At 42.8% G+C, this 27,063-nt stretch overlaps 1 protein-coding gene across 2 annotated transcripts in view; it reads left to right on the top strand.

Annotated features, from left to right (window-relative positions):
* MICU1 (mitochondrial calcium uptake 1) overlaps window positions 1-21,641 on the top strand; it is a 203,303-nt gene extending 181,662 nt beyond the window's left edge. For both annotated transcript variants that reach the window (XM_061635302.1, XM_061635303.1), the window contains exons 11-12: window positions 14,583-14,672; window positions 20,520-21,641. In XM_061635302.1, the coding sequence (XP_061491286.1) occupies window positions 14,583-14,672; window positions 20,520-20,680 (251 nt within the window). In that variant the 3' untranslated portion in view covers window positions 20,681-21,641. The remainder of the gene's footprint in view (window positions 1-14,582; window positions 14,673-20,519) is intronic.
* Window positions 21,642-27,063: the final 5,422 nt, after the last annotated feature.

Raw genomic sequence — 27,063 nt, 5'->3', positions numbered from 1 at the left:
ACTGGCAGAGAATTGGATACGTTTTGAGGTAATGCTTCACTATGCACTTCCTGTTGCACCCAGCTCCTGCTGAATTTGTAGGAATGGTGAGCAAGATTATGGCCCCATCTGCACCATACATTTATAGCAGTATTATACCAATTTAAAGTCATGGCTTTCCCCAAAGAGCCCTGGGAATTGTAGTTTGTTAAGGGTGCTGAGATTTATTAAGATACCCCTATTTCCCTCACAGAGCTACAATTCCCGGAGTTCTATGGAAAGAGGGATTGACTGTTAAACCACCCTGGGAATTGTAACTCTATGAGTGGAAAAGTAGTCTCCTAACAATCCTCAGCACCCTTAAGAAACTACACTCCCCGGAAAGCCATGACTGTTTAAAGTGGTATGAACTATCATAAAAGGGAACATCAATAGAATATTTGTGTTGGTGGGACCAATTAGCAAGCCTGACCTAGAAGCTTTTGTAGGGGCCAAACCATACCCCATGACCTACTTTAGTCTGTTGCTATTAAGAGCCTTCCTTCTTGATTTGACTGGTTTCTGTGTAGTTTTCCTCCTTTCTGCCTGAGTCCACAAAGATTCAGCTTGTGTGCTGCCAAACATACTTTGGCCAGACCATGGGCTTGAATACTGATAACAAACTACATTGATAAGCAACCATTTAGCACATCCAGTGCTCATCAGCAACCAGTGGTTACTTTAGTAGACTGCCTGTATTTGTATTCAGAGTCGCATATTTCCAAATGGTCTCTGTTTTTGTCTGCTCTAAGCAGCCTAAAGAAACACAGTGGCTCCTCAAGCCACTTACACTTGTCAGCTGATAACATGTTTGTTCTCTGAGCTTGTGATCTCACCATGTCTTCTGCACAATGACTCTTTAATAATTTTCAAGATAGTCTATTCGAGACTGTCTTGATAAGTGTGTTTCCATTTGTAAATCAGAATAATTTTTTTAGAAAAATAATTAAATATCACCGGTTTGTTGTGATTTCTTAGGCCCACTTCATACAATCCTTGGCAGCAAGTGTATGTTTACCTGGTAATTTTGTCACTGTTAATGTGTGTGGAACAACATTTTTTTGTAGATAATGTGAAATAGGAGCATATCTTTCTGTCCATTATCATTATTTACTACAAAAATGCTGACTTGCTCATTCTTTCGGATTCAGCAGGAGAAATGAGTTTTTAGGCCTTATCATCCTTCTGCTTTGAAATTTGAGGGCCAAATTACATGTTATGTTAAACATATACTTATAACTGTCTACTCATTCTTGAGCAAAAGCAGCCATGCAAAGCTAATCTGAATTTGAACTGTTGCACAGAGGGGAAAGGGTTAACCCCTCACCATGTGGTTTTCCTACTGAAAATCAAGCCACCATCACCCAGTTGCTATTTCTAAGAAACACCTGCTTCTGGGGCAATTTTAAACAGAAAAATAGCATGGGGGGTTGATTTAACCTCGCTCTTCCTGTACTGCGGTCTGGATCAGTGGTCTTCATAGCTGCTTTTGCATTACATGCAGTCAGACTCTTAAACTCCTGACTTTGACTTTGCTTTACCTTCATATTAATTGGCAGTAACATTATTATAAGGATTAATCTTAGATCAGAGCTTGCTAAAGCAAAGCAGTTTAGATCCTATGCAGTCTTTGCAACATCCTATCAGCATCTATTTATAGGCAAAAGTGCATCTCTCCAGGTTAGCCCCAAGTCTTCTGCTTTCAGATTTTCAAGTTGGTAGTTCTGAAAATGTTCTGCAGTTGTAATAGCTATATCAAAGCTGTTGCTTCCTTTGCCATGAGTAAGGAAAGCTGTAAACTACAGTACTAACACTTGACCAAGCACACAGCAACTTTCTGCTTGTTAATGCTTTGAAGGGCATTCCCCAAATCAGCTCACTTGTTGTGCTGGCTTCTGTTTCAACATCTTGAGGAAAGCTCATTAGTGTGGGTTAGCTGAAAACATGTTAGCTTTTAATTAATTATAAAAGCCATCATGTGAAGAAAAGCTTAACAGCTCTTCCAAGGGCAGCCTAGCAAGAGCGCTCAGAGAACACAGTGACCCAATTTACAGGACATGCTTGTAATTTTTATCAGCCTCTTGAGAAATCTGCAGTAACCAAAGCCCAGTCTTTTTTTCTGTTTGCTACTGTCATGGCTGCAACATAGTTTGGGTGTGAATCTAAATCATTTGCAGGGGGGGGTGGACGACAGTGAGAAGGATAGGGGAACAGTGAACAGAAGCGAGTCGATCCAAAGGCCAAGGGGAACACCCCACTTACTGCTTTTAGTTTGCAGTTGTGCAGGTAGGATAAAATGCATTTGTAAAAGAAAATTTGAATTTGTTGCAGAAGGGTTTGGGAGTGGGTAAAATGCAGTTGGGCAATGCTTTGGATGATTGTGTGGATAATTCCTGTATGTTTTACTTGCCTTTCCTCCCAATGAGTTTTAAGGCAGCACAATCTGTTTGCCCCTTACCCATTTTATCCTTGCAACATTGTGTTGCACCCAGTGTTGTCAAACCAATTGGAAAAGTGACCATAGTGCTGTTAAATTAAATATATATGTAAATAGCCAATTGCCAAGAAAATCCAACACAGTCACGTTTGACTTCAAAAGAGGAAACTTCCCAAAAATGAGGGGATTGGTAAAAAGAAAGTTGAAAGAGAAAATCCAGAGGGTCACATAACTCCAAAATGCTTGGGAGTTGTTTAAAACACAATAATGGAAGCTTAACTGGAGTGTATACCACAGATCAGGGCCAAAAGCATGCCAGCATGGTTAACAAGCAGAGTCAAATAAGCTATTAGAGGCAAGAAGGCTTCCTTCAAAAAATGGGAGTCTTGTCTGGAAAATAAATAGGAACACAAACTCTGGCAAAAGAAATGCAAGAAGACAATAAGGGATGCTAAAGAAGAATTTGAGGAGCACATTGCTAAAAACATAAAAACCAACAACAACAGAACATTTAAATACATTCAAAGCAGGAGACCATCTAGGGCGGCGATAAAGGTATGCTAAAGCAGGATAAGGAGATTGCAGAGAAACTAAATGAATTTTTTGCATCTGTCTTCACAATAGATTATATAGGGCAGACCCCTGAACCTGAACTAACATTTGCAGGAAGGGAGTCTGAGGAACTGAAACAAATAATGGTGACAAGAGATTAAGCTGTAGGCTTAAAATGGAAATGGACTGCCTTCAAATCGATTCCAACCTAACAGTGACCCTATGAATAGGGTTTTCATGGTAAGTGGTATTCAGAGGTTTGCCTTTTCCCTGAGGCTGAGAGGCAGTGATTGGCCCAAGGTCACCCAGTGAGCTTCATGGCTATGTGGGGATTCGAACCCTTGTCTCCCAGGGTTCTGACAAATCGCTGGGTTCAGATGACATCCACCGGAGAATTCTCAAAGAACTCAAATGTGAAATTGTTGATCTTCTAACAAAATTATGTAACTTGTTCCTCGGATCTGCCTCCATATCTGAGGAGTGGAAATGGCCAATGTAATGCCAATCTTTAAAAAGGGATCTGGAGGGATCCCAGATATTACAAGCCAGTTAGCTTAATGTCTGCCCTGGGAAAACTGGTAGGAAGTATTATTAAAGACAAATTAACCAAGTGTATAGAAGAACAAGCCTTGCTGAAGCAGAGCCAGCATGAGTAAGCTTAGCAGTCATGGAATTGGTTAAGTAGAAGGAAGCAGAGAACACAAATAAATTGACAGTTCTCCCAATAAAGGTCTGCAGAAAATGGAGTCCCCCAAGGATCGTTATTGGAGCCTGTGCTTTTTTAACTTGTTCATAAATGTTCTAGAGTTAGGGGTAAGCAGTGATGTGGCCATGTTTACTGATGATACTTGTTTAGGGTCCTTAAAACAAAAAGGGATTGCAAACAACTCCAAAAGGATCTCTCCAAGCTGAGTGAATGGGTGGTAAAATGGCAAATGAAATTTAATGTAAACAAGTGTAAAGTTATGCATGTTGGAGCAAAAAATCTTAATGTCACATACACACTCATGGGGTCTGAACTGATGGTGACTGACCAAGAACAAGACATTGGGGTCATAGTGGATAGCTGGATGAAGATATCAACCCAGTGTGCGGCAGCTGTGAAAAAGGCAAATTCCATGCTAGGGATCATTAGGAAAGGTATTGCAAATAAAACTGCTGATATCATAATGCTGTTGTATAAATTTATGGTGTGGCAGCATTTGGAATACTGTATATGGTTCTCATCACCTCATCTCAAAAAAGGTATTGTAGAGTTGGAAAAGGTTTGGAAAAGGGAAACTGGAATGATCGAGCGACTCCCCTATGAGGAAAGGTTGCAGCATTTGAGGCTTTTTAGTTTAGAGAAAATGTGAGTCAGAGGTGACATGATAGAAGTGTATAAAATTATGCATGGCATGGAAAAAGTGGATAGGGAAAAGTTTTTCTCCCTCATAACATTACGACTCGTGGACATTCAATGAAGCTGAATGTTGGACGATTCAGGACAGACAAAAGAAAGTACTTCTTCACACAGTGCTTAGTTAATTTTTGGAATTCACTCCCACAAGAGGCAGTGATGGCCACCAACTTGGATGGCTTCAAAAGAGGATTAGACAAATTCACGGGGGATAAGGCTAGTAGCCATGATGTCTGTACTCTGCCATCATAGTCCGAAGTAGTATGTTTCTGAAAACCAGTTGTCAGAAGCTGCAGGAGGGGAGAGTGCTCTTGCACTCAGGTCCTGGTTGTGGGTTTCCCATAGGCATCCAGTTGGCCACTGTGAGAACAGGATGCTGGACTAGGTGGGCCACTGGCCTTATCCAGCAGGCTCTTCTTACGTTGTGAGACAGACTGAATTAGTGACTAACCCAGGGAACTTCATGACTAAGTGGAATTTGAACCTGGGTCTTCCTGGCCCTAGTCCAACACTCTTAACTGCCACACTCCACTGGACCTGTTAAGTACATGGGCATAAATATACATTGCATTTATATTGCGGATTGGGTGGGATCCCCCAAACCATCACATTCATTGTGTGAGCCCTGAAGGATTTGGTTTTTCTCAAATGCTGTTTTGATATAACACATGACAAGCTCCTTTGAAACGGGGGCATTTCAAATGCAGTTTATGGCATGGAATTCAGCTGCTCAAAAATGCCAATTGCACTGTGCTGGTGGAAGCTAATTGCTTGAGCCTAAACAGTTCTTTAGATCCTGGACAACAACTCAGGTTAATTTTTGCATCCTGGCTCTAGGGCATGAATTGACTGGTATGTATGCAGGCTACTTTAAGTAGCATGTTATTAACCTGAAATTCAGGTCCTAGGCATCGCTAGGTCCTAGGCATCGCTAGATGGTACAGAGGATACTTGTAAATTGTAGAATTTGAAATCCATCCCAAGAGCAGTGGTTGCAGCAAGTCTCTGGCAAGTGATTAGCTGTGAATAGAAGGTCATCAACAATATTATGCAGAGGTGTGCTTATCCCATCTGTTTTGTGTCAGCTTGGGCCTAAAATTCATTAAGGCATCAGGACAGTAACAAACTGTTTTTGCTCATGTGCTCCAGCGGCACTGTGGAAAGGAGGATTAGAGCATAAAGAACATCAACACTTTATCTGGTTTTGTCTGCTGTTGTTGGCATGTTCTTATCAACTTTAATAGGAAGGTGAAACCTGACTGAGGATTATGTGGCAATATATGCAAGAACTGACAAGAATTGGCTCTGACTGACTACCACATAAATGGGGGGGAAGAGAAACAAAAGGTAAAGGTGTCCCCGCACTTGTAGTGCGAGTCGTTTCCGACTCTTAGGGTGACGTCTTGCAACGTTTACTAAGCAGACCGTATATATGGGGTGGAATTGCCAGTTCCATCTCTGGCCTTTCTTTACCCCCCAGCATATGCCGGGTACTCATTTTACCGACCATGGATGGATGTAAGGCTGAGTGGACCTCAACCCCTTTTACCGGAGATTTGATGGCCGTGAGCAGAGCTTCGACTGCGTTACAGCTGCTTACCACTCTGCGCCACAGAGGATCTAAGACAAAACAAGCTCTAATTTAATTATGATTCATGGGTGTTTGAGGTGTGTGCAAATGGATTGTGTCACAAAAGGCTATTTGCTGATTCCTTTTTGTAGGACTGATTGCCTTCATCTGGTGCATCCATTCTTGAATTATAGTTCATTTTCAAGTCAAATACCTTGCCATGATCCAAGTATGTTTTTTGCCTAAGGGAGCACTGCAATGAAAGGCATGTTTTCAGATACATCAAGTGTGCATGTCCTATCATTTTTAATAGCTTAAAACACTGGCAAGCTGTAAATGGAGTTGGGTGTTTCCCTCAATGTATATGTACATGTTTTCTCCTTGAAACCTTGAATGATGCAGCACAATGTACCATGTGTCTCCATGTGAGCGTTGGTTATGCATAATGAGGTTTCCCTGCTGTTCACTTGGCAAAAGTCTTGATTCAGAATTTTTTGGCCCAATTGAGCCAAAATTTCTACAGAAATTACTTGGAAAATAAGTTTTTTTTTCTTTTTCTGCTTCCAGAATTTTTTTTAACACACACTGTCTGCCCACTCACAAGCATTCACAAATATATCAATATATGCTAAAGAGCCTGTAGGGGATATGCAATGGAGGCGTCTTTCTTTCTTTCTTTCTTTCTTTCTTTCTTTCTTTCTTTCTTTCTTTCTTTCTTTCTTTCTTTCTTTCTTTCTTTCTTTCTTTCTTTCTTTCTTTCTTCCTGATTGTATATAAAGGACCTTTACCTGGGCTTAAGGAGAAAAGATTTAGAGCATTCAGAGCCTGTTTTTTCTGAAGGTCAAAAACAAATAGATCACAGTGCAGCAAGTAAAGCACAACTGTAAGTACCTCTTAGGTTTTCCCACTTTTCAGCTAGGGAATAAAAACCTAGGAAGGTGCCTTTAGCCTAAAACAGACTGTTTCTCCATCTAGTCTAATTTGTCTATGGGAACTAGCATCTGCTCTCTGGGGTCTCAAGCAGAGGTACTTCTCATCACCAGCTGGTTTTTAACTATACATGCCAGGGATTGAACCTGAGACCTTTGGTATGTAAAATATGTGATCTGTCACCCATCTGCCTCCACTTGCCCTTCCATAGCTGACAACAGAAATGCCGTGCAGCTTGTGGTCTTCTGAATTGTGGCAAACGTTTAGAGGGTCATGTCAGGTGACTTCATCAGGGCTGTACCTAGCCTTATGTCCGAAATGCACAGAAGCACACCCATGACACTTCCGTGCCTAAATATGTATGAAGAAGCAGTGGGTGAATTACTTGTCTTTGTCTTGGTGAGGAAAGTACAACCTCCAGAGCTTGCCTCCCTCCACCTCTTCTCTTGACAAAAGAGGAAAGGGATGCTATGGAGGTGATATTGTCTCTTATCTTTAAACATGGGTGTGATGTAATGATAGCATGTTTGCAGTTTTAAAAAAGAGATGTAGCCTCTAAGGGTCACACACACTGATTATTCAACTGCTTTTGTCTTGAAACTGGCCAAAGGGTGTCGGGTGGGAGGTGAAGCATGATGTTTAGGGTTTTTTCTATGCATCTGCAAGTGTAGTAAGGACTGCATCCTTTCTCTCAAAATGTATTTTAATTGCCTTTGCTAGAAAAGGTGAAGTCCTGTTATGCATTGTAAAAAGAGGTTGTAATTCAGTGTGCTCTGTCTTACAATTTGGGTGAGGCTCCATCTATTGGGCTTAAATGAGATAAAAACAGTTTAATAGCTCTCTCTTAGCAGACTAAAGCAGAATGAGAACTAACCAGGCCACCTTCCCTTCATACAGACTAGCTGAATAAAAACAACAGAGACAGTCTTCTTTGGTAAAAAGTATTAAGAATGTTTACTCACAGCCTTTCACATGTTCAGGTAACATAGGCTCTAGCTTGGAGATAAAAGAAATAAGTAGGAAGTAGATTTTAGTCCATGATTGGGATGTACTGGGAGAGAGAGCTGTGATGCGTCCTTCCCTGGCTCTCCCTGTCAGGTTCCTACCTGCTCGTGGTTACTGCCTGTCTCTAGGCACCACCAGGGACTCCACCAGTCCAGACCGCTCTCTCTTATGATTTCTCTCCCCGCTCTAGCACAGATCTCAACAGATCCCCCTGCTAGGCAACCACCAGTAACGTCCCAATACTAGTATTCCCAGAGACTCTGAATACTGGTATTGTTATTCTCTTCACTGCTGCCACCATTTGTTACAGTTCCCCTTCAGCCTTGGTCATTACCTTACCCTCCCTTCTGGTCTGTGAAACCCCAGCCAAGGATCAGGCCTTTGGTGAACCAAATTAAGTATTTATTACAGATAACAAAGCTAACAAGATTAACAAGATTTCTTCTTAAGGCACATAAGCATATGGTTTTACTCAATACTAATCCGAACTCCACCTCCCTCCTGGTAAACAACTCTCTAAACCCCACCAAGCAATCCACTCTTTCTCTTCTCCCCCCAGATTCCACAATTCACCACCTCACATTTACCCAGATTTACCTGTCATCCTTTCATTTATACTGTCAGCCATTTTAAACATTCAGCCAATCATCAAGCATTCTATTGCCCATTCACTCCCCTTCCTCTTTCACTACTTACCATGTATACTCTAAACAACCAGCACTTACCATATATACACTAATATATAGGAACATCACAAGAGCCTCTGGAGTTTTCGCTCTCCTGTGGCTTAATGGAGGACATGCATAAGAAAACCACAATTCTTAATAAAGAAGAGGAAGAGAAGGGGGAAATACCACTTGGGCAAGGAAGTTACATCACAGTAGACAAGCAGAAAGTTGTCCCCAAATTCTGGCTAGAAGGGACATCTCCCTACTAAAGCTTGCAAGCTTGCTTATCCCAACACCATCTATATGATGATGACCTCAAACTTTACCCTCAGTTGACAATAGTTGTGGAGATAATGTGTGTCTGGCCACTGGATATATATGCTTCCACTGAATGTGAATCTAGACCAGACTTAAACAAGCAGGGGTGGCTAACCTTTTGACCTCCAGATATTGGTGGACTACTGCTACCACCATCCCCAGACAGCATGGCCATAGTCAGGAGTGATAGGAGTTGTAGTCCACGGGTCGCCAACCTTTTTAGACCAGAAGACACATTTCAAATTTTGAGAGAGTGCTGGGGGCACCTCTCACAAAATGGCTGCTCCTAACACAAAATTAGAAAGTATCTATAGGGAAGCTTTTCCTATAATTGTATTTCCATACTAGAAGATGCTTGACCTGTTGAATTTCTGCCTGCCATACAGCTGTTAAAGGGACAAGAACCCTGTTTTTCCCCAATACCAACCCTAAACCAAAGCCTACACTGCCAACCTGTACCCACTTACCTTGAAGTAAGCCCATTTAAACACAGATGTACTTCTGAGTAGACATATATACCATTGTACTATAATTTAAGTATATGATGATTTCTTAATGAGTCCCTGGTCTTTTGCAAAGCAGGAGACATGCCTGAGCCTCTTTGCAAAGTTTTCACATTTGTCCTTTGGGGAGAGGAGGATTCTTTAACATTCACTCACATTTATTGTGTAGTAGTAAGAGCAGAAAATAATTTCTAGGTGCTACCTGCTCTTGGGTGGACTCAGCACAGGAAATATTCATCCTGGTTGCTATGGAAACAGGAAGGGCAAACTATGGAGATTCCAGTGACTACAAAAAAAGGCAGAAGCAGGTAAAGTGCAAAACAGCAGCTTTTTAAGACCTGAACGGGATTCCTATTTCCTGATGTCCAAACAACTCGCTTATCAATCACAGCTATGACTGCATTCATTGGCTAATAACACTGACAGGCAGGAGTAGCCAGGCTGACTCATTTCACAGAAATGGGTTAGAAGGGTAACCCCACATTTTGCTCCATAACTGTCTTTTTAGGAGGGCTAGACTAATTTTTTCAAATGAAAGCTCAAATTCTGGGCTAGCTGCTAGGGACATCACTGAAGGCCTCTACGGGCACTGTGGTGCCCACAGGCAACAGATTGGCAACCCTTGTAGTCCAGCATAAGAAGGACCACAGGTTTGCCACCCCTATAATAAAAGTTAGAAAACCCTGTGATATGAGCGGCCTACCTGGAGAATGTAGCAGAAGAATTGCAAACGAATTTATTCATTTACCCTGAAAACAGGACTCAGATAAAACCACCAATGTGACCATGGGATGTGTTGTTTTTCTTCAGTAGCCCTGCTTTTAAACGTTAGTATTGGTGCTCCTGGCAGGTTAAGGGTTTCCATTCTATTAAATAGCAAGTTGCCTGTTCTCCTTGCCAACCAAGGGGCCCAGTCTATAGGCTCTTAAGCTCAAGGAAGAAACTGGCCTGCTTTACACCACTGAACAAGAGGAAACCAAAACAGGCTAGGTCATGGCTGGCTCTGCAGGGATTTGCTTTTTGTTGTGATGAAGCCTGTTAAGAAACAGCATGTCTCTGGTCTCCTTAGCACAGGTGTGGGTGGAAGAAAACTAATGAGAGCAATTCTGGGAAAGTGAAGGTAGAACAAAAAAAAATCCTGAATAGGCATTTCTCAAGAGATTATCTTTTGAGATTATATGACCATGAATCTTTCCCATTATAAGAAACTACTTTAAGTAGACAGTTGGTTCATCCACCAGCTATTAGCAATTAACCCGGCATTGAGCTTTCCTTGCTCTTTTAAAAGTAATTAGCTAGCTAGTTTTAAAAAAGACATAGAGCTGTCTGAGAATTGGTAGGATTGCCGGGGGGGGGAGCTTATACCTCGAGAGGCAATGACCACATTCAAATGATCCTCTAAAGTTTAACCTATTTTATTGGACAAAAGGGAGAGGGAAAGCAGCTAGCCTTCGACTCATGCTTACACTCCTCTCCTTCCCCCTTCATTTGTATGTAAGAGGAGAAGATTAGAAGCTTCTGCTTCCACTTAGCAGCAAACCATAGTTCTGAGAAACTGCAGATGGACAGATGGATCCTGGTTTGGGATCCTGACTCCTGCAGTGGAAGTGAAGAGTGTTGTTCATTGTCATAACAAACCATGGTTTGGCTTTCTGCCTGAGAGTGGGCCTCAAGTCATGCTTGTTTTCTCCCATTCCATTCCCTCAGAGCAGGAAAAAGCCAGTTAATGAATTGGGAAGATCCCACATCAGAGTAAACTACATTGAACTTGTGACAGGGATCTACCTGTGACTTCATTCACTTCTCTCCGCACGGGGGGGAGTAGAGGAGGGGGCAGCAAAGGAAGCCTATGAGCCCATTGCAGTTCTTCACTGGATATAATTCCAAGGGAGAAGCATTGCCTGAACATGTTGAGCTTAAATGAGAGAAACAGTTTAGTAGTTCTATCTCTTAGCAGAGTATTTTAGCAAAGCAGAATGAGAATTAACCAGCCCACCTTCCCCTCAAACAGACTAGCTGAATAAAAGCAACATACACTGTGGTAAAAAGTATTTAAAATGGTTACACACAACCTTTCACATGTGCAGGTAACATAGGTTCTAGCTTGGAGAGAAAAAGATAGAAGTAGGTAGTAGGTTTTAGTCCATGATTGGCATATTCTGAAAGAGAGAGAGGCTCTGGAAGCTTCTCTCTCTTGTGGCTTAACAGTGGATGTGTATAAGAGAACAACTCTTAACAAAAAAGAGGAAGAGAAGGGGGAAGTAACACCTGTCAACAGGAAGTTACATCACAGTAAAGAAGCAGAAAACTGTCCCCAAATTCTGGCTAGACAGGATATCTCCCTACTAAAGCAAGCTTGCTTACCCCAACAGAACAAGCCCTCTGTGAGGCACAGTACAAAGCTACTTAAGAATAGCCCCACACTGTTTAAGATCAGCCCTAATATGAGCCTTGTTTGGATGTTACCCACTCACGATTAGCATTGCCAGATGGGGAAGACTGCACTTGCTGGCTCTGCCCCCACTCTCTCGTCCCTGTAACAGCTTACTGTGGCTGTTGTGGGGGTGTTTTTTATTCTGTTTTATGGTGTGATATACAGTAGGGCCCCGCTTATACGGCGGGTTAGGGACCAGGCCCCCGCCATGAAGCAGAAATCACTGTAAAGCAGAAATCATTGACTATAATGGGTCGCGTTGCGCGAAAATGCCGCAAAAGCGCAAAATCGGCTTTAAAACAGGGAATTTCCCCTAATTGAAAGCCACCGCATCAGTGGAAAGCCGGAAAACGGAATGCCGTAAAGCGGGGCCCTACTGTACTTGTTTAACAGTGTCGTAAGTTGCTTGGGGACTTTTGGGTAACAAGCCACGAACACATTTAACAGATAATAATAACAACTTCCTCCCAGCCCTGTTCATGTGTTTGGGAGGGAGATCTGAAGAAGGAAGCCTGCCTAATGCATGTAGGCTTCCCCTGGATTTAGAAGCCTGATTGTGCAGGAACAGCGAGTCTGGTCCATTAGGGCAAATGGGGCACTGTCCTACCAACCTCACTTTGCCCGCAGCCAGACCGCACCTGCCTGCCTTTTGAATCATACCCATCTAAAGAATGGCACTGGCTACCAGCTTCTTCCTTCTTTAGTCTCAGTCTTCCCCTTGTAGAACTCAGGGAGACAAAACTAGAATTACTTGGCGTTGCCTGTCATTGGCACTGGCCCCACCAATAGTTGGTCTTCCTGCCTTCAGCCCTACTAGTCCCAATCAGCAACAGCCACCGCAGCACAGAATTATGATGTGCATAGTGCAGGCTCCCCTCTTCAGACCATCCCCTGGATAGCAAGGGTGAAGAGATGTGATGGTGGGGTTGAGGCCAGCAGGCTCAGCCCCACTTTACTCTTTACTTGATATGTAGTCTGGAAAGGGTCATATAGATAACTTACCAATGTGCAGAGTAAGTAGCTGCAGAGTAGCTGAAGACTTATGTTTCATTCATGTCTTAGATGTGCTATCTTGTTTTATGGATTCCAATTTTTAAAAAATGACATATGAAATCTTTACTGAATCTCAGTATTGATCATAAAATATATTCCACTTCTTACACAGCAGTTATTCCTGGCAAAATTGTTTGTGAACATACTTAGCTATCTTTGGGCATTTTAGATCTACAGTTACAACCTTCAATGGTACAAACTGCAAACATTATGAAAGTTGTTGGTTGTGTGCTCTCATTTCCCTGGGGATCACTTCTGTTTTTCCTTCATGGGTTCAGTAAGAACTGAATAGGCTTCACTTCTAATTTTTCATTTTCATTATTATGCCTTAGACGTTTGGGGTGAAATTCTCTCAGAATTTCAAAAAAGGAGCAGGAGAATCTGTCATCAGATGAGTTTATGTGTATATGCACAATAAACACTTGAGGTTGCATCCAGCCAAGTTAGGGTAGACCCAATGAAATTAATGTCTATTAATTTCATTAGGCCTACTCTGAGTGAGACAACACTGAATACAATCCTTGGAGTGGGGTGTCATATTGCTAATGAGGATCTATTATTTTCTCCCTATCCTTGACATACAGTTTTGTCTTGTTTGTTTGGATTACTGGGGGCTCTGCCCCTGCTTGCTTCACTTGCCAACCCTGCCTGCTGGGGTCACCAGCCCTCCCCCTCCCCCCTGCAGGGTCACCAGCCCTCCCCCACCAAGGGCCCCCACTCACTCACCCACCAAGGGCCAGGGCCAGCTACTGCCAGGCACCTCGCTCACCTCCACTGCCCCACCCACTCGCTTGTTCATCTGTTTGTTCTGGGTGATGTCGCCACTAGGCAACTCATGCTACGCCACCATCAGTCAATTCACACACCGCCATCACTGTGCGTTTCTTGCAATTCAGCGCTGCCACCAGGTGACTGATGCACGCAGTAGTGGCATTGCCACCACCGCTGTGCCGTGCTGCATCACACCTCGCATAGTGTGTAGCATGACACTTACAAAAATATTATATAGGAAGATAATATATTGGTTCATCTATGGCAGCTACATATTTAAAGAGGTTTAAAGAGTTGTTAGGGGTATGCTGTTGGATGTCTATGTGTTAACACAGGGTGTAATCCATCAAGATTGCCTCCTGTGCAGCTCTTATTCAAACAAGTTGGAGCTGCGCCAGGAGTATTGGGGTGCTCCCACTCATGTCAGTTAAGCTAGCTGACAGGGGAAGGTCTTCTAGGAACAAGCCATCTGTAGCCTGCTGAACTACAAGGTGGGGGGGGGTGTTGCCTGCATATTTCTGAAATTTAACAAAGCTTTAATTCATTGTCTTTGCTGGACTCACCCATCACTCTCCCAATTTCTCTCCACTGCCATGTCCAATGGATTGTAGTGAAATGCCCATCAGAAGAACGACAGGCAGGCAGCATCTGGTAGGACTGGCTTCAGCAGTGCAGTTGGATGAGAAATTACATGCTAGTTTCAGCACGTTTGCCAGCTACCAAGTGCATTTAGTATAAAGAGTACTTGTCACTTCAGGACAAAGTGGGGGATGGGTGGGTAGGTTGGGGGACAGAAAATCCTGACTGTTGTCTTTAATGGTAAAGTGACCAGAGATATCAGTAGGGCCAGGTCAGGCAGTGGTCCTTCCATCTCCTCTCCTGTATTGTCATCTGATTTGCACTTTGTTCTCATTAATTTTTCAGATACCATGCAGCAGGTAGGCAAGACGGTGGCAAAAGTGGAGCTGTCAGACCATGTGTGCGATGTGGTGTTTGCTCTTTTCGACTGTGATGGTGAGTGCTTTACATTTAACTCAGTGCTTCCCTTTCTTCTTCTTCCATATTATTGGGTACTGGCTGAGGAAAGATGCCTATAGCAAGTGTTAATTTGGTAGCTTTGGGTTTTGGCTCCATTGAATGTCGACACTCTCTTCATTGTAAGCTCTATGAATTTAAGTAAGCCCTTTTGAGTAAATATACATAGGCTAAGGCTGCAATCCTAACCCCACTTACTGGGAGTATGCCCTACTGAATTCAGTGGGACTTACCTCTGAGTTGTCATGGTTAGGATTCTAATCTGTGCTAAGACTCATTTCACTGTATCTCTCTAATAGAGTGCTCTGCAATATGTTCGAGTCAGCTTCATTTATCTAGATATGTTTGGAAAGATGGGCAGAGAACTAAATTGGCACCGATCCCTTAATATTTATCACATTTATATCCCACCTTTCCTTCAAGAAGCTCAAGGTGACATACATGCTTGTACCTTTTCCCATTTTTCCTTACAACAATCCTGTGAGATAGGTTAGGCTGCGAGACTGTGACTGATCCAAGGCCACTCAGTGAGCTTCATGGTCACCCAGATCCTAGCCAACATGTTCAGACAAATTCATGGAGGAAAAGGCTATCAATGGCAAGGCGGAGCCAATATGCTTCCAAATACCAGTTGCTGGAAACCACAGGAGGGGAGAGTGCTCTTTGCACTCAGGTCCTGCTTGCAGGTTTCCCATGGGTAACTGGTTGGCCGCTGTGAGAACAGAATGCTCGACTAGATGGCCATTGGCCTGATCCAGCAGGCTCTTCTTATGTTAAACACTCGAACCGCTACATCCCAACTAAGTTATTTCCCTCATACAGTATTTGCGTCCCAAAGCAATGGGTGCTCATTCACAAAAGAGGTATCTGAGACCTGCCAGAGAACTCTCCAGGAGGTTCTGAGGAGTTTCCTACAGTTTATTTTGAAAAATACATTTTGTTTGCTAGTCATAATGGCTAGCAGTGGAACCTTCACATTCAGAGGCAGTATACTATGGATCAGGGACAAATGAGGTGGCTGTAGCCATTCTGCTCTGCTTGCAAGCTTGCCAGGGATGACATCTGGCTATATAGGATTAGGTGTTATACCTTTTAGTCCAGCATCGCAGTGCTTGAGTTTTTCTTTGGCTTGTTCATGTTCTGAATCTGGAGCTATTTCTTAATTCTGCCATGTTTTTAAGTTGTTACAGGAAAGTGTGCTTGGGTCAAGAGGATGGATCATCCTTTGAAAGATACATGTAGCATTAGCTTCTCTGTGACAGAAGTTGAAATCTACAATAAATTTCTAGGTTTCCAATACACATGGAATAAATGGATTAGTTGAAACTATCTTTGGACAGGGTGAGAAGTTAGCAGCAAAGATTTAAGTGATACTGCAGAACTGTCTTCCAAATTATTTCTTTGCAGCAAAAGGTCTCTTGCTCACTCTATACATGTTAAGTCAAGGAAGACACAATGGAAGTGAGCAATTTGGAGACCATTCAAAGCGGCTCAGCCTTTCAGGGTCGGCTTTCAGATAGCTACATAGCCCATTGCCTCTTAGGTGAGACTCCAAGTGATGAGCAAAAAGCACTGGGATTAGGGCACACAAATTGTATCTTCTTTCCCTGTCAAGAGGCCTGGGAGAAGGAAACATGTCTAGAAAAGTGATAGTAAATTGGAGTGGGATTTCAAAGACCAGATTCCAGAGCAGTTCATTGGATGACAAAAGCAATGCATGATGGGTTTTGTCTAGTTGGTAACTTTTTCATCTGTCTTAGAATGAGAAATATTGAATTGCCCCCATTAAAATCTTTTGCAAGTAAAACTTAACTAAGGAACAATTCCCAATCTTGGAGATAATTGAAATCAACACATGGTATGCCTTCTGCCTCACCTTAAATTATTTTTGTGCTAGCTGCATCCCTCCTGCTGAAACTTCTGCATTTGCTGTTTCCAATCTTTCATTATAATAAAGTGTCGCCATTGTTGTGCAGGCACTTTTCATTTGAAAGCTGTCTTGCAGATTCGGTTTTCCAGCTTGTTTGTTCTTGCATGCCCAAGAGGCAGTGCTGCATAGGGTATATTTACATAGGTACAGTAGGAAGGGAGAGCTGGTATAGCACAGTGGGGAGGAGAGCCTGGCTGGGAGTCCAGAGTCTGTGAATTCAAATCCCCGCTCATGTCTCCTGGGTGTCAAGAGCCAGCTAAAGATCACCCCCACAGTGAGTGGCTCAGGGGTTACGTGCCCTGCCACCTGTGCAGCCGTGGGCAAGCTGCATAGTCCCAAGGAGCCCAGTTGCCCCCCAGCTGGCAGTTGTGGACAAGGAAGGGGCTGGCTTGTGCAGCTGTGGCAAGCTGAGCAGGCCCTAGCCAGCTAAGAGGACTAGCCTCAGAGGGAGGCAATCGTAAACTCCCTCTGAATACAGCTTACCATGAAATCCCTATTCATAGGGTTGCCATAAGTTGGGATCAACTTGAGGGCAGTCCATTTCCATTTTTATAGTAGGAAGGAGAAAATTACAATTTCCAGAAAGGACCCACCATTTCATTATGTGTGTTGCCTTTAATTTGAACTCAGCTAATAGCTTTTTGAATTTAATCTAAATTCTCAAAAGGACTTCTTGCACTGAGCTAAAGAACTATCTGTGATTAGAAAGTACAGCTGTATTGGGTTGTACATGAACAAAGATTTTCAGGGAGCAATGACAAAATGGATGTCTGATTTGTAAAGAATCATCATTCCCTTCCAAAAGACCCTTGTATATTTTGTCTTGCCCTGTTCTGAAGCCTGCAGCATCCTTGTTATGAGTAAAGACTAGGGAAAATGTAACAAATCGATTAAATTCTGTCTCAGAATTCTAGCCTTGTTCAAACAGTTCAAGTCTAACATAATATACATTCAAGCTGATACTTCCTAGTATTATTATGCCTCATTTAATCACCTCCGAAACCTTCCTTAGCTTAACATCCTTTGTCTATCCATTTGTAGTATTTGAAATACTAAAGAACTCCAAGATCACAGCAAACCCCCCTTTCCTCCTTCTCCCCCAAGCTTTGGAAATTGCTCCCTCTAATTTCATTTTAGAATGTCTTTCCAATCCATTTTGGTCTTAAGACAGGAGGGCACTCTTTCTGGCCATCCCAGTGTCCAAATAAGAGCATAAAAAGAGTTTGCTCATAAAGAATTTCAGAAATAAAAACCTGCCTGCCACTGGTTATATAGAAACTTACTTGGGCCATTATACAATAGGAAAGGTTTTTCTGCTCCCAAGCTGCGTCAGAAATATGGTAGCAAATATCATATCACCTTTGTGGTGTAAGTACCCATGACTTGGGAAAACTGGTTAGCATGTGTCCCAAATGGCCTTGATAGCAGGACTGCTGATCCCTCCAATCAAGGTGTGTGGGATTTGGCTTACCAATCTATACTGTTAAAAGGGGCTGGCATTGGACCAGCAGCGGAGAAGAGGCTCACCTTTCCCTGGGATATACATTGTTCTGTACTTCTAATGATCATGCAGTCTAGCATCCAGCTCAGGAATGCAGAAGCTGCTTTCTAAATAACCTGCTACCTGCATAATGCATGATTGTTATCCAAACCAACGTATTTCTGACTAAGATAGCAGAGTGCCACTGAGATAACAGGCTCAATGAACCAAGTGTATATCTAAAAACAAGTGACTGGACTTGTCCAAAAAGGGTGCAGAAACTATAACTTCTGATGGGTAATAAATGCTACAAATGAGATCATGCAACTGTTTTGCTCAGCATGCTTTATTTTAAAAGACCGTAAACTGAATTATGCATGTACACAAGCAGAAGTTATTTTCAAACTTGTGATTTCAAAGCTTAGTGCTACCAGTTGCCATCCTACTAAGAGCTGTGCTGAGGGGGCACCAGCTGTGTAGCAGCTGATCTCAGTAGGTCCTGAAACTTCTGTTTTAATAGCTATACTGTTGCAAAAGAGATACTTTTCCCTTCCTGACCTTTCAGGAGTCACGCCAGGTCTGCTTCATTTCCACACCAGTTTGCCATTTTTTTCTGAAAAGGTCCTCACAATAATTTCTTAGCATTTTAGTGCACCTTTCTCCTAACATATTTATTTGTTTGTTTGTTTTATTTGATTTATATCCTACCCTTCCTCCCAGCAGGAGCCCAGGGCGGCAAACAAAAGCACTAAAAACACTTTAAAACATCATAGAAACAGACTTTAAAATACATTAAAACAAAACATCTTTAAAAACATTTTTAAATGCTTTCAAGACATTTTTTTAAAAAGGTTAAAAAACATATTGTTTAAAAACATATTAAAAAGCAATTCCAACACAGACACAAAAAACATACACATTTTTGCAAGCAACTTCCCCTGACAGAATGCAGCTTTTTGTTGTTTTCACTAATACATACATTTTAATGCACACTTTCCCCCAATACGTGCATTTTTATACACATTTTTTGGTTTGGGACCCAGGGTTCCAAAATGTGCAGGGAGACAACTGCCCTTCAACTTGTGGAAGGTGACAAAAAAAGGGCACATGGGGGGCAGAGCTAGCAAACTCATTCCCATTGTCCCCCTTCATGTGACACTTTCACATTTCCATAATGCCTCAGTAAGGTTTATGTTGTGAGTGTTTGGGGTAATCCCTTACTATGTAGACAGTAAAGATGAAGATGTAGATGAATTAAGTTACTGGCATGTTCAGCCCAGTCAGGAATTCCATCCTCACTTCTGAGTGGAGTTAGAAAAATGAGGAAAGTAAATTGGACATGGCTTCTAATGTATCTGCTTAACTCTATGGTGGGGGCCGTGAGCTAAGAGTTTTCAAAAACTTTAGTCCGGCTTAACTGTTGCGTGTAATAACACCTTTTCCATGTTTATAGGGAATTATTTTGATTAAAGAACTTGTCTACATTTCAGTTTGTGAAATCTGAACACTTTGTAGTTTTTAAAGGGCCAGACACTCCTTGAATCATCTTAAACACCTGTATCTTAGTTCTTCCCCGCAGGTCTGCATATATTAGGGTTACTTGCCAGTTGCTCTTTTAAATACATCTCCCCCTTTTTTCTCTCCTTGATATTAACAAGAATTTCACATTTGCACAACAGCCAAAAAGTACAATCTGCATAAGAGAATAAACCCACAAACCAGAAGGTCAGTATGTCTTTTAGACCCAGACAACAGAGGGAAGACATGATAGACAGCTTCCCTGGGTTTAAATGAAATTTCTGTCAGTGCTGATTGCTTTCAGTGAACATCAAACCTCCAGGAAGGTTTGAAAGTGTATGCCAGTCTCTTCTCCCCCCACCCCGAATGGCTTTTTCAGGCATCAGTAAGATGTGCAATTAAATCCATATTAAAGTGGAATAAATGTCTAGTAGCTATGTCAATGGGCACCTCCAGATGACCTGTTTATTTAGCATTCATCCTGATTTGCTTGCACATAGCTTATGCAGAAGGTAGACTATGTCTGGTCTTTACTGAGCCTCCGTTCTGATTTGGTTGCAGAGAGATTATATAACAGTAAACATTTATCCTGATCTGCTTGTACAGTGTTTAAAAGCCTTCCCTGTTTATCATGCGTTTCCCCATCACTTTTGTAACCACAAAAAATCCATTTTTTTTTAAAGTAGATTTGGTGCATTAACGTACTTTCATTGCACAAACCTAAATTTCTGGTATGTGCTTGAATCCCTCTCACAAAATATTGATAGTCTTGAAGTGACCATTATAGACAAGCCCTATAATAATTATCTCAAAGCTTTTTATCTGTTGCCCTCTGAGACTTTTGGAACAATTTGTTTAAGACTGTTTTAACTGATTCCCCCTTCCCTTCTTCTAATAGGGAATGGAGAACTAAGCAATAAGGAGTTTGTTGCCATTATGAAGCAGAGGCTTATGAGAGGCTTGGAGAAACCAAAAGACATGGGGTTTACGCGGCTCATGAGGGCTATGTGGAAATGTGCACAGGAGACAGCGTGGGATTTCGCCATGCCCAAACAATAGCCACAGGCCAGGAGAGAAGATCTGGCTGCAACACACACAAATGAGGATTGTGAATTCTGCTGTGCTGCCTCCTCCAGATAAGTGGTCGCCATACCGTCATGTTAGTACTCCCTGAATGAAGGCCTCCGCTGATGGAATGACAGCATTCTGTTGCTGTGCTGAAAAAACAAACCCTGGCAAAGACTGTTGACAACTGAGGATTTTCCCTTAAAAATATCTATGCAGACATTTGAGTGCACTCTGCCTTTGACTTCTGTCTCAGCAACTGCTTCACATCTCCCCCCCTGCCACCACACATCCACACACTGTTTTCACATTTTCTCCTTAATTTTTCTGTCTCAGGAAGAAAACCTGAGCAGACCAGCAGAATAATTAGTGTTGAATATGGCAGCCTCTCTCTCTGTCTCGCTAGAATAAACTCCTGCATTCTAATGAAACAGCTGAGCATGGATACTTCAAATTAACAACAATAGCGCTTGCATCAGCAACAGTTAGAATTTTAAGTACTGTTGGGGCAAATAATGCCCGTCAGATTGACTCAGTACTCTTCTTGTCCTGATCCTGAAGCTGATTTGAAGTTACTGGGTTTATTTTGTGTTTTGGTTTTCTTTTTAAGAAAGGGGGGGTCTGTAACAGGCCTGTTTCTGCAAGAATGTCAGCCTTTTCTCAGCATGCTATACAGAAGAAGAGTATGAAAACACGAGAGTGGGATAGCCCTTGTTTCATCTTCTTTTAAACATTTAAAGGACTGAGTAAGCATTTGTGACTTTTCCCCACAACCTCTTCCTCAAGAGTCCCGACTGGAACATGCAATCCAATGTATATTCCCCCATCTGTAAATTCCCCCCTTTAAATTGAGGGTGTTTGCTCCTTGTGATTTATTCTTCCATGTAGCTGCTTTTGACAGAGTTCTTGAGAGCTTGTAAAATATTACTTTAATTATAATGGTTCCTAACAAACAGTCAAGTGTTCCTATGTCATCTTTCTCTTTCTGGGAAGCCTCATGAATTTAACCAGGTTTGACTGTCTGTCGGCAGCAAATCCATAAAATGCCGTTGTCTTGCTGCCAAATGCAAAAGAGAGGAGGGGCAATTTAAGGCCAGCCAATGGCTTTCTGGGTTTATCAACCAACAATCCCATTTTCATCAGAAAGGCAGGAGACGATGAGCTTTTCTTTGTGAGGACCCTTGGAATACCAAAAACTCTGATATTTCCAACTTGAGTCTGTAACATCCCTCATCAAAAACCTTCAACAGTAAAGATCTAGCCAGAATTGCTAGTAGCATTTTGCAATAGAATGGGCTTATAGTCTCAGAAGCAGTTTCTGATTTATGGGCACAGAATGTCTCCTTCATTCAAAACAGTTGGGTTGATACTATCAATGCAATGTTGAATACTAGTCAGTTATCTCAAGGTTTCATTCATCTTTGCAATCTAAGCCTTCCTGCCCACTGTATTAACCTGTCTATCATTCCCATGCTCGTTTGAAAGGCTGGCAAGACTCAAAGGCCTGCTCCATGATCACCTATTTAGATGTATGAAAGATGTGTTTCAGCCTATATAAATTCGAGCATTGTCCTCAAGCTTTGCTTTAAAAGCTCTTGTGCCCCATTGCAGGAGCGATGGCAAGAACCACAAAAGCTGTGCTGGAGAAAAAAGCCCATTTGTTTTAAAGCCAAGTAGGGCAGGGTGTTCAGTTTCATTACCTGAGAAAATTGTCCTTATTATTTTGCAGTTTGTTTCAGTTCAGACACTGTTAGTGATTGCAGAGATAATTCAAGAGTAAGGCCAGCCAACTCATGGCAAAACTCGGGTTCATCATTGAAAATGTAGGTAGCTGCCTTATACTGAGTGAGATCATTGGTCCATTCAGTCCAGTATTATCAACACTCACTGGCAGCAGCTCTCCAGCGTTTTTGGAATGGGTCACTCCCAGCCCTACCTTGAAACACCAGGGACTGAGCTTGGGACCCTCTGTGTGCAAAGCAGACGCTCTACCGTTCGGCTGTGGTCCTTACCCATGCCCTACACATTCCAGCTGCTCAGTTGTGGCCTGATTTTCAAAGTGCCCTTTTGGCCATTCGACTGAGTGACCCACCTAGCTGGCGTGTATTTCTTACCTTGAGGGATGCAGCGTGGCAGCTCTCAATAGCCTCCATGGCTGTTGATGGGAAATGTTTGTTTCTGTTGCTTCAGTGCTCTCGATCATTCCCTGCATTCTGAAAATGAGTATGTTGCATACGGACACACGGACAAGGGGAACGAGAGGGCAAGACTGTACCCACAGACATGGTGAGAAACATGAGGTACTAAAAAAAAAAAGCCCTGCTCCTTCAAAAGAAAAAAGCCTCTCCCCAAAAGTGAAAAGTGGCTGGCTAGGAATGAGGGTTGCATGTGCTCAATGTCTTCTTACCTCTGGATGTTGGCAGCAAAGAGAGTGAGCCGTGCATTTCTGAATTCCTTCACTAGCTGGCCTTGAACACTAGGCCGGAAGGAAACATGGGATCTGCTGCTTGCATTCCTTCAGTGTTGGGCCTAAAATGCAGAGGGGATGAAATCCTGAGGACATATGTCCTCAGGAACATGTCCTCAGCAATCCAGTTTTAGCACAGTGGGCGGCTGTGTTGGCAGCCAGGTCTGCAAGAGCCAGGTTCAGAGAACCACACCATCTGCACAAGCTGAACAGTGCCCAACTCAAGCAGTTGGAGCTGCTGCAGCAAGTCTCCCTAGGCTCAGCTCCACGGAGCCAAACACCAATGCACCAACCCAAGTCAGGTCAGGAGGTTCTTAGCTGCTTCAGGTCTCCCATGGAGGTAATTTCCTATATGAAGGAAGTGTACCTTTCGTGAATGGCATTGGACACCCAAATAGAAAAGGAAGCAGCTGGTTGCTGGAACTGCTGTTACAGAGCAAGGAATGGCTGGAGAGGAGAGAAATGGTAAAAGAAGGAAAACCTGTTCCTCTCCTGTTCTCCCCCACTGCAAAATAACAACAAAATAACAAGGGGCCTGGGCTTGCACTCCAGAATACTGAAAAGATTTGGGGCCTTTTACTTTCCCTCATGCACACATCTTCCTCATGTGCACTTCTTCAGGATGACCATTCCATTCTTGATTCCTGCATGTGTAACCAAGGAGATGATGACATTAAGAGAAATGTCACTGTCGTCGTTGGGGAGATGGTTCTGTAGCATGATCTCTCCCTATTCTACTGTTCCAGAAGATCAGTCTATAACATGAGTCCAGCAGCAACTATCCAGGTAGGTCAATGAAAGGATTTTTGGTTGAGCTGTTCTGGAAGGGCATTCGCCATGTTGTATACAGAGGTGCCCTCTCCATTTCGGAGAAAGTGATTTTGCACAGCACTGATCGGCTGGGGCTTTTGATAACTTCAGTCCACCTCATCTTCTTTTTAAAGTTACTTGAGTCTGGCAGGGCAGGACATGGAACAACTCCCAAGGCAAACTCCCTAGAGCAATGGAACTTGCTTTTCCAAGGATCTGAGCAAGAATTTAGAGGCAGCCCTCTGCCTTGAACCTTGGAACTCAAGCATCACTGGGCAGCCTCAACCTGCACCTCTCCCTCCTCTGCCAAGAACTTACAAAGGCGTGAAGAGCCTGAAGCAATTGGGAACATGGTAAAGGTATGAATTCTGGTTCCTCATTTGAGGAATCTGAAGTCCAAACCTCAGAGAAACAGGCAAGTTTCCAAGGCTGCTGTCAGCACCTGGCATCTGCCAGGACCCTAGCAAGAACCACTGCTGATTCCTGTCCTGGATTCCCTTTGATTTTCCTTGCCTGGCATTCTGAGCAGCGTCAGGTCATTGGAGCCAGCCACCATTTTAATATCCCACAATGCTCCAATCTAGCGCTACTCCTGAGGAATTGTGGGAAATGTAAAGGAGTATTATTTTACTTTATTTATTATTTGATTTATATCCTGCCTTTCCAGCAGCAGCCCAGTAGCTACACCCAGCCAGCTAGCACTGCTCAGACCACTGCTATCCCAGGCAGGTATGCTCACCTGGGCCCAATGACAGGAGGGGGCCCACGAAAGGGCACTTTGCCAGGTCTGTCTCAAATACAATAGCCTGTCCTGCAGGTGTCTCCTCTGGATGGCCTGCAGAGAATTCTTCCTCAGGCTATATCTCGGTCCAAGTTAGAGTCTACTACCAGGTGCAAATGAACCTTCAAATTAATAGATTCTGGCTTCAATCCTATTGTGAGGAAGCCCCATTGAATATAGTGGGACTTGTTTCTGATTGTATATAGCAGGGGTGGGGAGCCTCAGTTCATATAGCCCCCCAAGCTGCTCTGTGTGACCCCTGGGACTCTCCCCAGCCACACCCCTACTAGCCCTGCTTCACACCCTCCTGAACATTACATTAAAACTCCACAGATGTTTGCACACCACTTGCACACCACTGGCATGTGGCCCCTGAAAGGTTGCCCAGAAGGAGATGCTCAAAAGCTGAAAGCGGCTCCCCAATCCTGATGCATAGGGTTGCATTTTAACTGTAAGGCTTTGCTTACCTCCCAACAAATGATCTTTAGGCAGGCTCATTTAAAAATAGTTCCCTGTGTGCTACCTGTAAGCCTGCTTCCCCATAGCACAGGAGTATCACTGTTGTTCAGTTGTCCCTTTTGGTATGCATTTAAAATATGCTGGCTAAGAAAGATAGGAGACTCAAATCACACGGGGGTAACTTGCCGACTGCCAGAGTTGCCACTGCTTTAGAACATGGTAACGGCATTTAGTGAATCAAGTCAGTAAGATGTCTAAGCATTCTGCCTCCGACAGTATTTCTGCCCTCCTCCCTGACAGGAAGTTGGACTGGATGCAGATAATAAACTACTGCGTGTCTGTAAACATGGGCTTCTGAATTTTCTCCGTGATTACAAAGACGACACACACTTTTCTGCAAGGTGAATCTGTTTACCTACAGCAAATTATTGGCAGCTATCCCTCCAGCAGGGCTGACCTTTGCAGGCCTCCTTTGAAAAAGCACACAGACACTCTGGACAAATGCCGCTTTCAGCCATCAGGGAGCTGAAGTTCTTTTGATAAAACACTGTTTTTGTCCGTTTTGACGATATTCTTACTATAGCAGCCTTTTTCTCCCCACTTCAACAAAGCTCATCTCTAATAAGATCCTTATACTGCTAATTGATTCCAGTTCTTCTGAACAGAGAGTCTTGCAACAAGGTTGTGTGTAGCCTAGTGTATTTCTTAGAAAAAGAAAACAGATGTAACCAGGGGAGTTTGTTCAAGGAATTATATACATATACATAGTCCTCTAGGTATACTTACTGGACTGGAAAAAAGGATGGGCCAGCAGATCCTACAAGTAAAACAAAGGAACCATATTTAAACATTTTGATCCTAGAGTAGCAATTAAGCTCTCATTCTTTTGAAGATCAGAAATGGCAGGCATGCAGTTGTGATGAAAGACAGCTTCACCAATATCAATCTGCCACGTGCAGCCACAGGAGACAGAGATATGTTCTAGGAAAGGAGGGGACAGGCTTCCATTTTGTGTTTTACTAGAACCCTGAGTCATACTCTAGTAGTCTCAAAGACTTCTGAGCCAAGGAGTTTATTCATTTATTATTTATTTATTACATTTATACCCCGCCTTTCCATGATAGAAACCTAAGGCGGCTTACATATGATTCCCAGGTGGTTTCCCATCCAAGCACTGACCAGACCTGACCCTGCTTAGCTTCAGCAGGGTGCTGGCCTCATGTGCCTTCAGACCATAATCTGGGACTCTTGAGTTTGTTTTCAGTACCATCGCTAAATGGAGCTCAGAGTCCTTCCACATAAAAGATCACGTCTGGTTAGCTCAAGTTTTTCCATTTCAGCAGTATAATTTGGGGGGTCATTTTGTTGCTGCTGCTGTGAAACAGTTGGGAGTCAGATCCTTGCTGATCTACAGTGAATTCCCCAGTGGCCAACATAGATCCAGATCTACCTTATGCCCACCTGTGCTGTAGCGTAGGGCAGCCTTTCAATATACACAGGGAAACAATGAGGCACAATAGACTTAGCCCCTCATATGAATTGACTGTGCACCCCACAGAACACACCTCTTCCAAGAATCTTCTGCAGTGCACAGGGTTTCCAGGACAGCTATATAATGCTACCTCAGCAGACAAAACTGATGTGGACAGTGTTTACTGAAGACTTAAAGTTTGCAAACCATTGTAGTAGAATGCTGTTTCTTCTATTAGCATGTGATAAATTAATTATTGCTAAATGGAATAATCTAACTTCTTAATGTGGTCAATCCTGTTTCTGTATTGGAGGAGTTAGGCTTCTTTATTTGTTACATTTTTTAAAATCCCACTCTTTCTGTAAGAGCTCAGAGTGACATGCGTGAAG

This window comes from Rhineura floridana, chromosome 7 (genome assembly GCF_030035675.1).
Source record: "Rhineura floridana isolate rRhiFlo1 chromosome 7, rRhiFlo1.hap2, whole genome shotgun sequence".
Classification (NCBI taxonomy): domain Eukaryota; kingdom Metazoa; phylum Chordata; class Lepidosauria; order Squamata; family Rhineuridae; genus Rhineura; species Rhineura floridana.
The sequence above is the reverse complement of the archived record's forward strand: the minus strand, read 5'-3'. Positions and strand labels throughout refer to the sequence as shown.